We start from the raw sequence: 16,187 nt of genomic DNA, 5'->3' as shown, positions 1-16,187 counted from the left end.
AAGTGGTGCACACACATTGAAATATTTATAAAGTACCTCATATGAAAAAGAAATTGCGGGTGGAGGTGTGACACCGCAGGGGGCAGAAGCTTGCAACTTTGCAAGGGGGACATAAATGGCCTTTGATAAACGCCGGATTGGGACCAGACTGGCCCTGTGCGATTCAAGAACCGGTAAATATTCCTTTATCCTACCAAAGGACGAGAGCTGGCCTGCTAACAGAGACGAAGAAGACATACGCCGCCGAGTTCAGTCTAAGAAGGATCCGGATGACATTAATGAAGTACTGCCCTCGGGACTAACCGGTCGAAAGATGTATCATTATCGAATCCTTCTGCTTTAGAATATGATTGATATAGCCTCGTCAATTGTAGTTGGTTCCTCCATTTTTTACTAGATTTCTCCGGAATAAGAACTGGCAATGGACAAATGTTCTCAATTAATTCAAATACTAGATGCGCATCCGTGGTGATTAAATTTGAGTAATAAAGAAACAGATTAAAATGATAAAAAATATATACTCCAAGAAAATATAAGTCCAAAATTCACTCACCAAATTGGAGAAGATAGAAAAGATGGAGAAAAAAGAGGGAAAAGTGGGGTTACAAAAGGTAAGTAAATTTATTAATTGACAATTTTATCTAATAAATTTACTTACCTTATTTTACATTTTTATTTTGTCATGGGTAATTTTGGAAAGTGAATGTTATATCATTGAGGTCTTATCCAGTATAAGTAATTTATATATATATATATATATTTGCTTGGTTTGTATATCAGAATAGAAAGGGCGATAATTAAGCATGCATAATGCATATGGTTGCGCATGCATATGCATGACCGAGTTTCTCATATCTTGTTGATTTTGTCTCAAAAATTGATGTGATATAAAGTGTGTTAAATTAACACAACAATACAACAACGCGAATGTGTTCACATGAATATCTTGTAGCTTAATTATTTATCGTTATTATTATTTTTAAAGGAATATAGGTTTTTTTATTACCGAAGCTATTGATTATAAAATAAGAAGAAAGCATTTGAACCCTCGGTCAATATTTTGCACATATTGTTGTTATCAATATGAAGTGTAGCTTAATTACACGTCTGTACCAGACGGCCAATATTTTGCACATATCCGGCTAAAATATTTTATCCACTCTTCAACCTACTATTGATTAGTTTCTGTAATTAATATATAATAAAATAGAAAAAAAGGCTATCAGAGTCTACGGATCGATCAAGTAGTTGTCCCAAGATTAATAATTAATCACGTGGTCCATGTGGCGCTATATTAAAATAGTTAGTTAAATGCCAACTTGATGAATCATAATATCGTGCTGCATTTTCATGTTTGAAGTTACATTGCCCGTGTCGCGCTGCCATGTTAATCTCATAATTTATGTTCGGATGGCGCATAATAAATGCATATTCATTTATTGTGCAGATATTAATTATCGTTTTCCCCCATATGTTTGAAGGAACGAGCATCAGCACATCGTTGGGATGAAAACTACCGAGTTGTAGCTTTGTATGAAACTAGCTTTACCAAATTAGCTAGAAGAATTATTGATAGAAAGAAAAAGGATTTTGTTTTGACTTTATTAATTCGAGAAATTGCGGATTCTTGCTAAGAAAAAGTAAAGATTGCATGATGTGCTCAAGTAAGGATCAAAGCAAAAAGACCCCAAAAAAAAAATGAACAAAGGGATTAGAATAGTTTTCTGGGACAAGATATATGCCTCAAGTTATCTCCCCATCTATTTATAAGTCATGTCACCACCTATTTTTATTTATGAACGATTATATCAAAATAAACGGCTCATGTAATAATTATCTTGTACATAAAAAGTAATTGTGTGAAATAAGATATTTCAGTTGCATGTGTTTTCATGTTTTGATTTTGATTCCGGTCAGGTGAACTTTCGCATTCTTATATATATATATATATATAAATAACTGCTTTGCGATACGGCATGAAACTTTTTTTTTTTAATGTATATCATGTTATGCGAAAATGGCTCCTGATTGATCCAGTCGAGCCGGGTCGATTTACTATATGGTAAAGCTCTTATAACATGGATTTTTTTTCATTTACAAGACTCGAACTTGAGACCTTATTTTAGTGAAATAAATATTGAACCGCTTGAACCAATCCACGTTGATTACAAACTTTTATATAATAGGAAGAACAAGTAATGTATTATTCTTCCTTTGACTAAATATAAACAATAATAATCAACACGAACTGTTTTAGGTGATTCAGATTCTGTTTTTCTTAAGCAAAACCTTGAATTTGATACTAATGGAGAAAATCCATGGATGAGAGAACTTTATCCCTGAATGGGCCTACTGAATTAGTCGGGATCATTGGACTTTCTGATACCGGATGGTGCAAATCATATATAAACAAATAATATTAAGAATCCGATGGACAACCCATCTGAAAGTCCAATTCCCGTATTCCCACCAAACGTTTTCTTTTTCTTCTTTGCAGATTGGCTCCACCGAACAATCTTATGAGTCCTTTCTGCTCCTCTTTTTTTAGAAGTTCTTTCTACTCTGTGCTTCAATGGAAAATGACCGTATATATAAGTTGTACAATTGTATGTGTCTTCTTTCAGTTCAAAGACTCCATTTTTTTTTATCTCATCCAAAATAGCAAGAATATATGGGAGCAGAAAGCCCGCGGAGACCCGATGACGGCGAAAACAGTGGGCTCCTGCCCACCAGCTCCCTCCTCCTCCAGCCACACAATGATCACAGCTCCGGCTCCATTTTGGGCTCGGATTATGGCAAATCGGGCCCCACGGCTCTGGTCATACTGGGCACGCTTGTGGCAGTATGTGGCTCCTTCGTCACCGGCTGTGCTGTAAGTTCTGATCTCCTGATCATGGCATATATTTCGTATTCTTCACCTATTAATAAAGTGGCGTTCTAATCTTAAAACTTAATAATTTTTTTCGGTGTGTACATACCATGATATTTAGAAGTCCAGTGAGCTCCGACTAAAGTTTAAATATGGAAATCACACGCATTTATATAAGGTTTACTGGCCGTTCAACCCAAACTAAAGCTTCCTCAGTTTCCTCTTTTGGCAAGGGCCTGTACGTTCACCGTTTATAGCAAAGTCACCATGATGGGTTTCGGGTACATCCGTACTCGTGCACGATCCCGAGTGACTTACAAGATACATACAACGCAAATTTTGTACAATGTCTAACGCAAATTCATTTGTACATTATGTTAGAACCAGACCAGATCAACCGGTCAAACCAGTTGGACTTTTAGTTGGTCGATAAACAGTACTAGTAATCCAGTTAACTCCTGTCGCTCCAATCTCTCGGACAGACTGATTTTTATATAAAGAACTCACGCGCCTCAATCGGCTTATTATAACTATAAGCACTTTAACTTAACGTGCATTGGTTTAAGTAGTTCGACACTTCTTCTCCTAAGTAAGATATTTGATTCGAGTTCGATTGAGAGTGCTTTACCCTTTCCTGGTCCGATCCGAGTTAAACTTGAATTTGTTGGGTGGGATTCATGGGATGTGGAGATATCAGGTGGTGCAAACCGAGAAAAACCAAAATATGAGCCGTTCATCTGCCATTCCCCATCCCTCTTTTTTATCTTTTGTCCACAGACATTGGCTACCATTTTATCCAATGTCACTGTAATGCCTGCTACCACCACTTACTAACAATGTTGCACAAGCTTAAAGTTCTCATGCTATCAATATCTTCCTTCATGAGCTCTAGATATGTTTTTGTTCTTGCTCCTTAAGGGTATGTGTGTAAAAGGGAGAGATAAATTGTTTCAAATGTAAATCTAATATCGATTATCAATACAACTTATCAATTTGCAACTGAAATTAAATTTACTCTTATGCCTTAGGTAGAATCTAAAGTGTATTGTTTATTTTTTTATTTTATTTGTTAAGAATAAATTATAATATATGATAAGAAATACTCAAATAAACTTATATATACATAAAATTGGATCTGATCAACAAACTTCCAATTTTCTTTCTTTAAAACTTAAGCCCAACCCTCAGAATCTTTAATTTTCAAAATTTTATGATCAATTTGGGTCGAATTTTTCTGAGTTTTCGAGTAATGGGTGTCATTGCAAGACTATTAATAAAAATATTATTTCTATTAATTATTTTGTAAACTTTTATTAAAAATTTAAATTCATTTCTCTATTTTGTTTTCAACATATTCTATTGAAATGAAATATCAAGTCAGAAAAATATATCAATTGGAAAATTTTTCTTGAAATAAATTATTTTTAAATTGCATTAATTTTATTTTTAAAAATTATTTCCAATATTTTAATCATACATATCAAATTTTTATTATTCATACACTAGATTCTGCACCAGCACTACAAGTAGTATGAATAAAAACATAGTTTAAAACGTTGTCTCTGTATTTTCATCATGATATACCATTTATAATTCTACATAGTTGTGCTACCATTAAAAAATTTAAAAAATTGTGATGAAATTGAAAAAAAATTTAGCGAAAGAAAAAGAAAAGAAATTTAGTTTGAGACAGAGATAGAGTGGGGCTTAAAGGAGATAAAGTGGGGGTTAAAGAAAATAAGTAAAAATTAGAGCGGATGATGACCGCGTGTGAATTAACGGAGGAGCGAGATAAGATATATGAGTTTAAAATTAAGCAGTTTTATAATTTTATTATTGTATTCAATTTTACTTTTCTTCGATAAAGTAAAAAATAATGGAGATAATTTCCTAAAATTATACAAAAACTGATACATACATATAGATATAGTGATTTGTCATTAATATGCTAATTTTGTATATACTTTTTTAAGTTACACATATGTAAATACTATTATTAATATATATACATGAATATGTTTCCATTGAATTTAATATTATTTATTTATTTTATTATATAATTAAATGAAATACTTTTTGTGAATATTATTTGTTTCCTTTAATAATTTTTATTTTTAATTTAATATTTGAATAATCATGGGGTTCACTTTGTAGACTTTCATGTGCCATGTCTATAATGTTAGTGCCGTGTTAGAAAAATCTATTAAAATTGACAGGAAAGTGATGACACGCTAGACATAATAAGAAACTCATAATTTGTAATATTTTCAGTTAACAAAATTCATGCTAAAAAGGCCAATTTTTTGCTTTTTTGAGTCATTAAAGCTCATAGATATTATTGACTATTTTTTATTTTATTTATTTATAAATTGAAGTAAGAATATATTTCTGACTAGAAATGATCACAAATGCATTTAAAGAGAGATACTATTAATTTAATTATAATTTATACATTTATTTTTTTAGAAGAGTTTTCTTATATATTATGTTGTTTGAGTATTATGTATTTTAACCTTATCTAAAAAGGCTTCACGCGCAATGCACTTGTAAATTCACTATTAACTAATAAAGGGATATGAGTAATTTCACCATGATAATAGAACCTCTAAATTACCACGCGAGAACGTGCAATAGTGCTCTATCTTCTCTTTTGAAATATATATATATATATATTTATTTATTTTCATGATTATGCAAACTCGCGTGTACCTTCTACGATTTTTTTCCATTATTCATGAAAATCTTATCTTATATATGATAAATCTTGTATTTGCATTTTACAATAACAGCTGTCCAGGGGAAGGTCTATGGTGCAATAAGTGGTTGCAATATGCATGAAATTAGATTATTCAAACTTATAGTGATAAACTAACTTAATTTTAAGTAAATTACTTGCACTTTAAAAAAATTAGTTGCAATTTAATTCGATGGAGACATATGAGAGGCATGGTACCCAAACATGCCATGTGAAACGAAGACAAGTCCCCCTTCGAATATCTTGCTTCTCATTTCCTCTGAATTGGTTCGAGATATGCTTGTTCATTCTCCAAACCGATTAATTACCAGAGGATAGTCTTCAAATGGCTCAATGATAGCATTTGCAATTCGTTTACTTGCTGCATAAACAATTAGTCACTTTTAAATCACATGCCAGAATTCATACCAGATCGTGTGAGACACGCTCTTAAAAGTTTGGCTCGAAAATCTATAATCTGCAATGTCACTGCCATCATCAGCAGGACATATAGGACCGTTAATTTTGTCCTCAGAGAGTAACATAAGGAGTGGATTAGGACTTAAGATTCAAAATATTGGGGAACTTATCGAACAAGTAACAAGTGGATAATGGCTTAAAACACAATGCTGAGTTCAGTCACGGGGATGTTGCTGGGATGAATCCTGTTGCTATTCAATTTCTTGATGGGGATTGTTAAGCTCGTATAACTTTATTATGTATAAAATGATCACTGTTGATGTAACTTTCATTTGCAGAGCGCTTATTCGTCACCTGCCGAGTCGGGAATAAGGGAAGACTTGGGTCTCTCCCTGGCCGCGGTGAGTACAGATACCACTCTTTGTAATATACGTATCGTAATTGACTGTTGATTGTTAACGATTAATATGCTAACTTTTGGTCTGTTCAGTACTCGGTCTTTGGTTCAGTCATAACAGTTGGCGGAGTACTTGGTGGTTTAGTAAATGGGAGGGTAACCGATATGATTGGTCGTCGAGGTGTAAGTCTATCGATTCATCATTCGTAAGCTATAAAGAATTTGATTGCTATCAGATAGAATATTGGGTCATTAACTCTTATCTCGTGGAAACAGACAATGTGGCTCTCCGAGATAATTTGCGCTGCAGGATGGCTCTCTATAGCATTCGCCAAGGTTCGTACCGCAAGCGTAACAAAAAAGTTATACCTTGAGCGGGTGTACGAGAATGATCACCCAAGTGCTATAAAGCGTTTTTTTGTCCAGTAACATCAGAATATATGTTCATCATAAATGCAGACAACTTAATACTAACTGATTATAAGACTTTATTTTCGGCAGAGTGCTTGGTTGCTTGATGTTGGAAGATTATTAACTGGAGTTGGCATCGGGTTCATATGCTACGTGGTAACTTACTAGAACAAAAGATTCGAGATTTTGGCGTATAGTATACAATATGTGCTCAAGGTGCATGCTCCCAAATCATGATACAGGTACCGGTATATATTGCAGAGATAACACCTAAAAGTGTCCGTGGAGCATTTACAGCGTTCAATCAGGTCAGAATTATTTGTAACGCTTGGACTTCAGGAATTTGTGTTTAAGATCAGAAACCGTTGCTCATGAGCCTATGTCCTCCGCCATTGCAGTTCGTGTTAATGTGCGGTTTTTCAGTAACGTACTTTGTCGGAACAATAGTTTCATGGCGTGTCTTGGCTCTGATTGGTAAGCTCATTGTGTTCGAATGTCTCCTAACTTTCGTCTAGAGTTCCCAAAATGATCATTCCTGCCGATCTAATTTGCAGGGGGTGCTGCCTGTTTAGTACAAATTATTGGTTTATTCTTCATTCCCGAGTCTCCGAGATGGTTGGTAAGTTGATTAACTACAGATTTTTTACTTTAGCCGTATAAGTAGAACTTATTACAATCAATGCAAGGTCAGGGTTTCCTTGTAAATGCTTCAACAAAAGTAATCCTTAACAGGTAAAAGTCGGACGTGACAAAGAGTTCGAGACTGCATTGCGGAGACTGAGGGGCAAGAACGCCGACATCTCTCAGGAATCAGCTGATATCAGAGTGAAGTTTCGAAAACGTGATTTGATAATACTTGGCCAGATAGCCTCGTCCTTAATGGGCCCCAAAATTTGCATTTCCCTTGCAGGATTACACGGAAACATTTGAGCTGCAAACTCGTTCGAGAATCCTAGACTTGTTCCAACGAAGATATGCTCATGCTCTCATTGTAAGCCTTTCGGAGAAAACAATCATTTCTCATCTCGTGTCCTTAGTATGACACTTCCATAAGAGTTCCTCTAACCTTCTTGAAACTTAGATAGCAGTCGGACTGATGGCGCTGCAACAACTCGGAGGGACAAATGCATTTGCCTACTACTCGGCATCCATATTCGAAGCAGCAGGTAAACGAAACCAAGACTCTGTTCTCCCTTTTCTTTTATCTCGTGCAAGCTCATTCTCCATAAGTAGGATCACTAAACCTTCTGCAATGTTTGTAGGTTTTTCGAGCAGCATTGGCACCACATCTATGGCCATTATCCAGGTACTACTTGGATATAGAAATCAAGTTCACATCAGTCAACATAGTTTTCGTTCAAAATATAACAAGGGCCGGACATAGTTTTGCAGATCCCAGCAATTGGTCTCAGCGTAATCTTGACGGATAAAGCTGGAAGGCGACCTCTTCTAATGGTTAGGAATAAAATCGATTTCCTTTCTAAATCTTTGCAACGGAGGCTACAAGTGCAAGCTGCTGATCACGAAGTTTCTCGAATGGTTTGTAGGTTTCTTCTGCAGGAATGTGCCTGAGCTGTCTCGGCTTGGGAATCTCATTTTGGATGCAGGTAGGGGGCTGGACTCTGGAGCACTCATTTCCGATTATCAAAGACCGTATACCCTGTCGATTTTCTGAACGTTTACCAAATACTATTTCTGTTCCGAACAGGACTTGAACTACTGGACAGAGGGTACCCCCATTATGGTGTACATTTTCATTTTGGTAATTCTACATGACTTAGCTTCTGTTCTTCCCGAGTTTTATCCATCTATTGCGCTCAACGGCTGACTGATGACAATGGAATCAGGGGTTTTCTGTGGCTTACTCAATCGGCATGGCGGGGTTACCCTGGGTTATAATGTCAGAGGTAGACATCCTCGAGCGTTTAACAGAAACTAACAGATTCTATTTCATTTCATTTCGTTTTCTTTTCTTCTCCAGCAAAAGTTATGATTCTTCAGGTTCACCTGATAACGAATTCTTGAAAAATTAGGTATTTCCTATAAATGTGAAAGGATCAGCAGGAAGCCTGGTGACTCTTGTCAACTGGTCATGCTCTTGGGTTGTTAGCTATACCTTCAACTTCATGTTCGAGTGGAATGCACCCGGTATATATACCCTTGATATCCACATTGGCGTTCCCCCGGAATTGATATTTTCTTCGTTATTTTGGTTTATCATATGTAACGTGATATATGCAGCTTGCTTGGTATGTTCATGCTTTCAGGGACGTTTTTCATATTTGCGGCCATTTGTGGAGCATCCATCCTATTCACGGTGAAGGTCGTCCCAGAGACCAAAGGGCGAGGCCTCGAAGAACTACAAGCTTCCTTAACTCAAGTGCTTCAATAAGGCGTGCATCCCTTAGTTAATTTCGATCTTCTGGAATAGGAATGCAAGAGTCGTTCTAAGATGAGAGTGATTTGAACCATCGTCAGTTTTGTATGTGTATCCATTTTCAAACATCGGAGGAAGTGTTCAAGAATCAAAACTCTTGGAGACTACGGGGCATAAAAAAAATACATTAAGGAAGGGGCTTGGTGTACTGATACAAGTTGTCATTGACTAGAACCATGAAATCTCAGGTTTGATTATCCTTAGTAGGTATTCCTTGCCCGTTATTTGGCTATCGCTTATCTTGTATTAGCCATAGATGTAAGTATGAATTTTGGCTTAAGCAATGGGCTTCATATGTAGCTTTTTGGGTAATTTGTAAATGAAGTAACGTGATTTGATCATTTTCACAGAAAAATTAAATTTGAAAAATTAGTTCATATATATGGCTCCATTTTCTTCCCAAATCAAATCAATTACGTCTTGTCCTACTACCGGCGATATGGAGTTCCTCTCAAGCATGGAGTTTCTGATTCATCTGTGCATGAGATGCCAAGTTTATATAAAAGAAAGTTTGAATAAGATGATATCTCTGGTTTGTTCAATACTCCTCAATATCTGGTCTTCGGGATAGACCAAGGGATCAGAATATGGTTCGAAGAGCAACAAAGAAATATATGATCACTTGCAAGTGGCTTGGTAAAAATGTCGGCTAGCTGAGGCACATAAGACGTATAATATATAATGCAACGTGTAACATTAATGGATCCAAGGGCAACCTTTTCCTGGGCGAAATGATAGTCGTTCTCAATGTGCTTTCTCTGTGCAGCACAGGATTGGTGGTCAGATGTTGGACAAAAATATTGTCCACGAATAAAAAGAGAGAGCTACAATATTTGAATTGCAACTATTGCAAGAGTCCCCACAGGACTAAATCAAGGAAATACGTTCGTTCCATCTTAAATGTGAGGTATATAGGAGATGGCCCAATCTTTGATTGCCACTAGTGACGTACGTTGGGGTACAAAGGCTGTCGAGGTGTTCATGGCTATGGTGGAACTTTTCTTTCATTGACGCTCGTAACTTTGCAATAGTAAAACGACTTTCGCATTCGGGGGTAATGATGGCCGAAGTACCTTTGAATGACTCATAATTGTCACCTGACCTTTTTGAGTAACCTAAAAACAGTGTTTGCACATGAAATAAGGTTGTCCAATTGCATTAAGTTGGCCGAGGACTGGCCCCTTTTTCACGCGATAGAATTTTTACGCTGTTTCTGGGAACGACCCATAATCTGTCTCAATTCCATCTCTATGCGTCGTATATGGATATGGCCGTCTCAAATTTTTGCAGTTTTCTTGTAGTGTTCGAGTGTAATGATAGGTGACCACTTGCTATACCTAAGCCGCAGATTTGAAGCCTACTATCAGTCCAAGAACATCTTCAGATAATACCAGTGATACATGATTTTACGAGTCGGTCAGTTCTACCTGCAAGCACCATGCATTTTGAGCACCATGCATTTCACGCATATATATATATATATATATATGTATGTATTTATGCATATAATATTGGATATATATGGATATACTCTGGGCTTATAAAATTTATTGGGCTTAAAGCCCAATGAGCCATTAATCTCATTTTCATTCTTCCTTCTTAATTCCCCACCGCCTCTTCATTTACTTCAATATTTTATTTGTTCTTTTCCTTTCTCTTTCTTTTGGGGTTACGTGGCTGTTCTGTTTGAAACAGAGAGAAGGAGAGGGTGAATAAGCTCGGGACACAATCGGACAGAGAAAGAGAGAGAGAGAGAGAGAGAGAGAGAGAGAAGTGAGCTAAACTCGAGAGGAAGAAGGAAAGAGAGAGAGAGAGCAGCGACAGAGAGGGAGAGCTATCGAGATAGGAAGTCATCTCACAAGGAAGAGTTCAATCTTGCATTATTGTTGGTTATAATTGACAAAGTTCGGGTATGTATAGCTAAATTTTTTTCTTCCATTTGGTTAGGTCTTCATTTAACTTAACGTTAATTGTTTCTTTAAAACTAGGAAGTGAAAATCTGTTTGAGTAGAGTAAGTTGAATAAGTTGGATTGATAATTCGATTTAGCATTTTAGGAGCCGAGCTTTGTCGAGGCATTTGGCTTCCTATTGCTGTTTTTGCTAGCGTGTTTTGTAGTTATTTTATTTAAACTAAAATTTGGAGTTGTGTTCATGAAGTAATTAAGAACACTTGTCATTTGCTTAGAGTTGTTGGTATTGCTTTTATTTCCCATTAGATTCATTGAATTGCCCTGTCAGTGTTGATCTAAACATTTTGTTTAGGTTGAATGGTATTACTCTATTGATTGCCAGTTAGCCCTTTTGATTTGTGTTGCTTTGTTGAAGTTGGTTAGGGTGAAAATTTTGCAAAGAATGATTCTATTACCTTAAAATGGTTTTAATGAGGTTAATAGCGTGTTTTGTTTGTAAGTAACATTTTAAAATCAGATTTTTATTTTGAAAAAGAGTGGTATAAATGGTTATATATGGAGCTCACTCTTTGACTTTGTATGAGTTATTTGATTTTGATTTTGAAAAAAGTGGTATAAATGAGGCATATCCTTTGACTTTGTATGAGTTATTTTGTTTTGTTGTTGGTAGAATTAAATTAAAATAAGATTTTAAAATCTTACTTTGAAACTAAATGGGGCATAAATTTCTTTTGTGGATGTGTCTCGTAACTGGTCAGTGTGTGATTTTGGTGTGAGTAGAATTCAATGAGATCAATTTCATAATTAGAAATTTGCAGACATATTAAGATTGAGATATATAAGTATATATACATATTTATACTTAATTTTCTAACTGTGTTTATAATTTATAGGAGTTGAGGAGATTGAGACTATACACTTGGTGGAAAGCTCGACTCGTTGAGTTATCATTTTGGGAGTCTTTGTGAGAATTTTGTTCCACCATAGAATGAGGCTAAATCTTAAATTAATAATATTAATGCTTGTTTGAATGTGATAAGTTGAATGGGTATAAGGATCTTGATGATTTATTTTTCAAGAAGAAACTATATGAGTTCGGTTAATTGCGGTGTAGTGATACTGTTGTGATCATATAAAACGAACGATCAGGCCGCTGATCTGGCAGAATATAAAATGGACGATTAGGCCACTGAACTGGCGGAATATAAAACAGACGATTAGGCTCCTGATTCAGCAGATATAAAATGGATGTTAGGCTCCTATTGCCGGAGAAAAATAGGTAACCATCGCTTATAAGATTTGAAATGAGGGGATTGTGGATGATACATGCGAGGTCACAGTTCCGTCAAAACTCTATCAGGAGGGAATGTGATCCTATGGCTAGTATTTGTTGTATTGAAATTGTTGTTGAGGTTAGATTATATTGAATTGGTAGGTAAATATATAATAATAATTGTTTTATGACGAGTCTTGTGAGACAAGTGATATGTGATTGTCCTTGGGAATATTAATCGGATAAACGAATAAATCTAATGGTTCATTTTATTATGGAATTTAATACTTACTGAGGTACAGCTCACCTCTGCATATATTTTTTTATGCAAATAAGTTAGAAGCTAGACTAGCTGCATCAGAGGATTTTTTGGACATCGGGGATCAACGTGAAAGACTTGTAGCTAGACCTATATATACAATAGGCATCAAGCTATGTATAAAATGCTTGTGGATAGTTGCGACCTGAAAAATTTTGTTTAACTATTCATGGGTGGTTGTGAAAAATATGCTAGAAGTTCCTTTGGAGATGTGATATATACGTTTCTTTGATATAAATATGAAGTGGTTGGCTGGGATAGATGTAGTTGGGATTTTATGAAATTGTTTAAGAGGTTTAAATTTGGAAAATGAATATCGTGATACTTTAAAGGAAATTCTATAGGATTTTTGGATCGTGAGAGTATCCAAGTAGAACATTAATCTGGATGGACCAATTTATGTCCGTCTACTCGAATCACCTTCTCGGGTGATAGTACTTCGGTGTTCCAGAGCAAATATTTCAAGAAATTGATATTTGGGGGCGCCAGCAGGCAGCGGCCATTTTCAGAACTTCGGAAGTTCTTCATGCCCTCGTAATGGCTTTGATACCACGCATAACAAACGAATTTGGTGAATAGTTTCTTTTTGTTGTTTTTGGTCAATGACAATTGGATATTCTGAAGTTCAATGAGATATGATTAATTTAAGTTTGAATCGTGTCGCCCTACTAAAAGGTAAATTTATCATAATCATGAATATTCCCTATTCATTATATTTAAAATCGAGACCTAATTAATAAACGTCGAATCATTTGAATCAATCTACGTTATTATTTAGTTTTTCCGTAATATCAATTGGTTGGCTGCCCTCTTCCTTATATACAAGACTCAATAGTAAGGAAACCAAATATAGCAATTATTAATCTCTTTATTCCTAATAGTTAGAGAAAGTCTTATATGTAACGGGATATAACACGTGACAATATAGGCAATTTCATCCCTGACTTTCGTAAGTTGCATCAATTTCGTCCCTGATTTATTTTTTTCCTCAATTTCATCCCCGACTTTGCACTTTTGCATCAATTTAGTCCTTGACTTTGCACTTTTACATCAATTTCTTCCCTAACTTTTCAGTTACATCAATTTTGTCATCGAATTTGCACGGTTACATCAATTTAGTCCATAACTTTGTGCAGTTACATCAGTTAGTGCTGTAGTTGCATCAATTTGGTCATTGTGTGGGGTGGTTGCATTGATCAGGTCGCAATGCGACATCAATTTGGTCATGCCGTTAAGTATGAATGCTAACGGTGTTAAATTGTGGAAATTGTTACATCAATTTGGTCCTCATGCTATATCAAATCAGTCCCTGCGTCCCTTCATCCCTCCTTCACCATCCTCCTACTGTGAGCCCATCAATGGCTTTTGCTTTAAAACGAAAACCTTCCACAGTCTCCGTCTTGAAGTGCCTCTCTCTCCGCCTTCTGATCATGATCCCCTCTCCATCACCGACTACGCCCTCTCCCTTCTCCGCACCTCCATCCCCGTCTCCTCCACTTTCATCATCGATGCCTAAACAATTCGACTATGTTTCTCACTTCTATCTGATTGACTACCGCTCGCTTTTTAGCCTTCTCTCTCGCCCGTGCTCTCCTCTAAGCTCGAAGCCGATGACTCAGTGTTGGAGCTCAGTCCGATGGCGCTGCTGAGCTAGTAGCTGCAGCGGTTCCTCCTGACCGGACTCAGCCACGACTCGAGCTCCAAATCAAGCGCCAGGACAAGCATATCGATCAACAACTATAAATCGAGGAGCCTATGCTACTTTGCCATTGCCATCGATGCTCCCCCTTCCCTGGCGGGGGTGTCGGGGATTAGGTGGGGGTATACGAGCCTGCAAGGTCTGCATGAGGAGATGGAGGACGATGTAGTCGTGCAGTTGGACGGACTGGAAGGATTCACCTTCATTGCCGTCTTTGATGGCCACGGTGGTTTCTCTGTCGTCAATTTCCTAAGGTCTGGTAGCGTAAAGTTCTCTACTTTCCTTCTTTGTCTGGTTTATTAGGGATTGAATATTCTTTGATTTCTCTCACATGGTGTTTGGAAAGTTGTGTAATTTCTTTCCCATGATGTTGGGTGATGTTCCTCTAACAGGGATGCGCTGTTTAAATAAAGAATGCCTCCTATCATTGCAAGGAGGTCTGCTCCTAAGTAAGAAAGACGTTAGTACCATCAGAGAGGCATTGCAAGAGGCCTTTGTCAATGCCGATTCGAAACTATTGACTTGGTGAGCTGATGCTTGTTTCTCGGACAATGTTCGAACTTTTTAGCCGAGTATGAAAATCTCCCTACTTTCTATTGAGATATCATTTCGTTTAGATGGTGTTTGTTTCATTTTGTTAAGGCTCGAGGCAATCCCAGAGGAAGATGAATCAAGTTCAACAGCCATCGTCATGTTCTTAGGGAATGATTCTCTGATCATTTCCCATGTTGGCGTTCATGTGTGGTATATGTTCTTTCCCGATTAAGCCTTGGGCCATTCAACTGGTCGCTGATGGATTTTAAGCTTATATTGCTTTGAGTGGAGAGAAGTTGAGTGAGAAATGGAAGCTTGCACAAGGAGAGGAAGAGGAAGATGAAGACGTAAGAGAGGAAATTCGTTTGAAGTGAGACTGTGGGACCAAAGAGAAGGGGAGAGAGAAAGAGAGAGAGAGAGAGAGAGAATGTAGAGGAAGAAGATGATAATTTGGGATTACATCAATTTGTCCAAGTGTTACATCAGTTCAGTCCTTGAACAAATTAACGGAGTAGTAACGTCGTTTGCCCCTTTACCACTTGGACTGGATTGATGTAATTATGATCAATTTGATGTAACGCCAAAACTCAGAGACTTGTGTTGCAAAAGTCAGGGACTAAATTGATGTAATCGTGCAAAGTCGTGGACCAATTTTATGTAACTGAAAAGTCTATGACAAAATTGATGCAAAAGTGCAAAGTTGGAACGAAATTGATGCAAAAAATAAGTTAGGGACGAAATTGATGCAACTTGCGAAAGTCAGGAACGCAATATAACACAAAGAAATAATATTATTGATAAAAATGGATTTTTTATATGTTATGGTGCCACGTTTGGCACGAAAGGAGACACACAATAGTCCCAAAATAAGTTCTCCATATATCACTCTTCATTTTCTTTACCTCCATCTTTGGATATAAACCGATCACTACAAAAAATTGAGTTGATTAATAAATGGCCATCAAAACACCCTTATTTTGGAGATTTTTTTCTGACTGATTTCCGACCATCTTTTTCGATGACTTTCAAACAGAGATTTTCTTTTGAAAATTTGATTTTTAAAATTAATTTTTCCGATGCAATTGTCTTCAGACAGTGAGCTTAATTATAAAGATGTGATTCAGTAATGGTGACAATGGCTAATGTGTTCCAAATCACGTGAATATACGTCTACTTTCTACCA

At 36.4% G+C, this 16,187-nt stretch overlaps 1 protein-coding gene and 1 long non-coding RNA gene across 3 annotated transcripts; both read left to right on the top strand.

Moving 5' to 3' along the window:
- The first annotated feature begins 2,480 nt into the window (after positions 1–2,480).
- LOC116213553 (sugar transporter ERD6-like 5) lies at positions 2,481–9,580 on the top strand. Of its 2 annotated transcripts, none has more exons than XM_031548555.1 (18): positions 2,481–2,872; positions 6,362–6,424; positions 6,514–6,603; positions 6,697–6,756; positions 6,922–6,987; positions 7,074–7,139; positions 7,230–7,305; positions 7,386–7,450; positions 7,564–7,656; positions 7,742–7,822; positions 7,913–7,997; positions 8,094–8,137; positions 8,224–8,286; positions 8,379–8,438; positions 8,540–8,593; positions 8,679–8,738; positions 8,865–8,979; positions 9,073–9,580. In XM_031548555.1, exons 1-18 carry the CDS (start codon positions 2,672–2,674, stop codon positions 9,150–9,152), a joined length of 1,422 nt encoding a protein of 473 aa, XP_031404415.1. In that variant the 5' UTR covers positions 2,481–2,671; the 3' UTR covers positions 9,153–9,580. The 2 variants fall into 2 exon arrangements, with proteins under 2 accessions (XP_031404415.1, XP_031404414.1); XM_031548554.1 differs by having other exon boundaries at positions 2,488–2,872; positions 9,099–9,580.
- Positions 9,581–11,013: 1,433 nt separating this feature from the next.
- LOC116213558 lies at positions 11,014–15,670 on the top strand. The gene is made up of 4 exons (XR_004158112.1): positions 11,014–11,178; positions 12,073–14,724; positions 14,863–14,995; positions 15,113–15,670. It is a non-coding gene; the product is annotated as an uncharacterized LOC116213558 (long non-coding RNA).
- The last annotated feature ends 517 nt before the right edge of the window (positions 15,671–16,187 follow it).

The sequence above is a fragment of the Punica granatum genome, chromosome 7 (assembly GCF_007655135.1).
Source record: "Punica granatum isolate Tunisia-2019 chromosome 7, ASM765513v2, whole genome shotgun sequence".
NCBI classification, from domain to species: domain Eukaryota; kingdom Viridiplantae; phylum Streptophyta; class Magnoliopsida; order Myrtales; family Lythraceae; genus Punica; species Punica granatum.
This window is presented reverse-complemented; position numbering and strand designations above follow the sequence as displayed.

Excerpts from the sequence above, each read along its gene's own strand:
- LOC116213553 (XM_031548554.1), top strand. The coding sequence starts at position 2,672 with ATGGGAGCAGAAAGCCCGCGGAGACCCGATGACGGCGAAAACAGTGGG. Across the intron at positions 6,425-6,513 it reads TGGGTCTCTCCCTGGCCGCG|TACTCGGTCTTTGGTTCAGT; the intron begins GTGAGTACAGAT and ends TGGTCTGTTCAG. Across the intron at positions 6,988-7,073 it reads TCGGGTTCATATGCTACGTG|GTACCGGTATATATTGCAGA; the intron begins GTAACTTACTAG and ends ATCATGATACAG.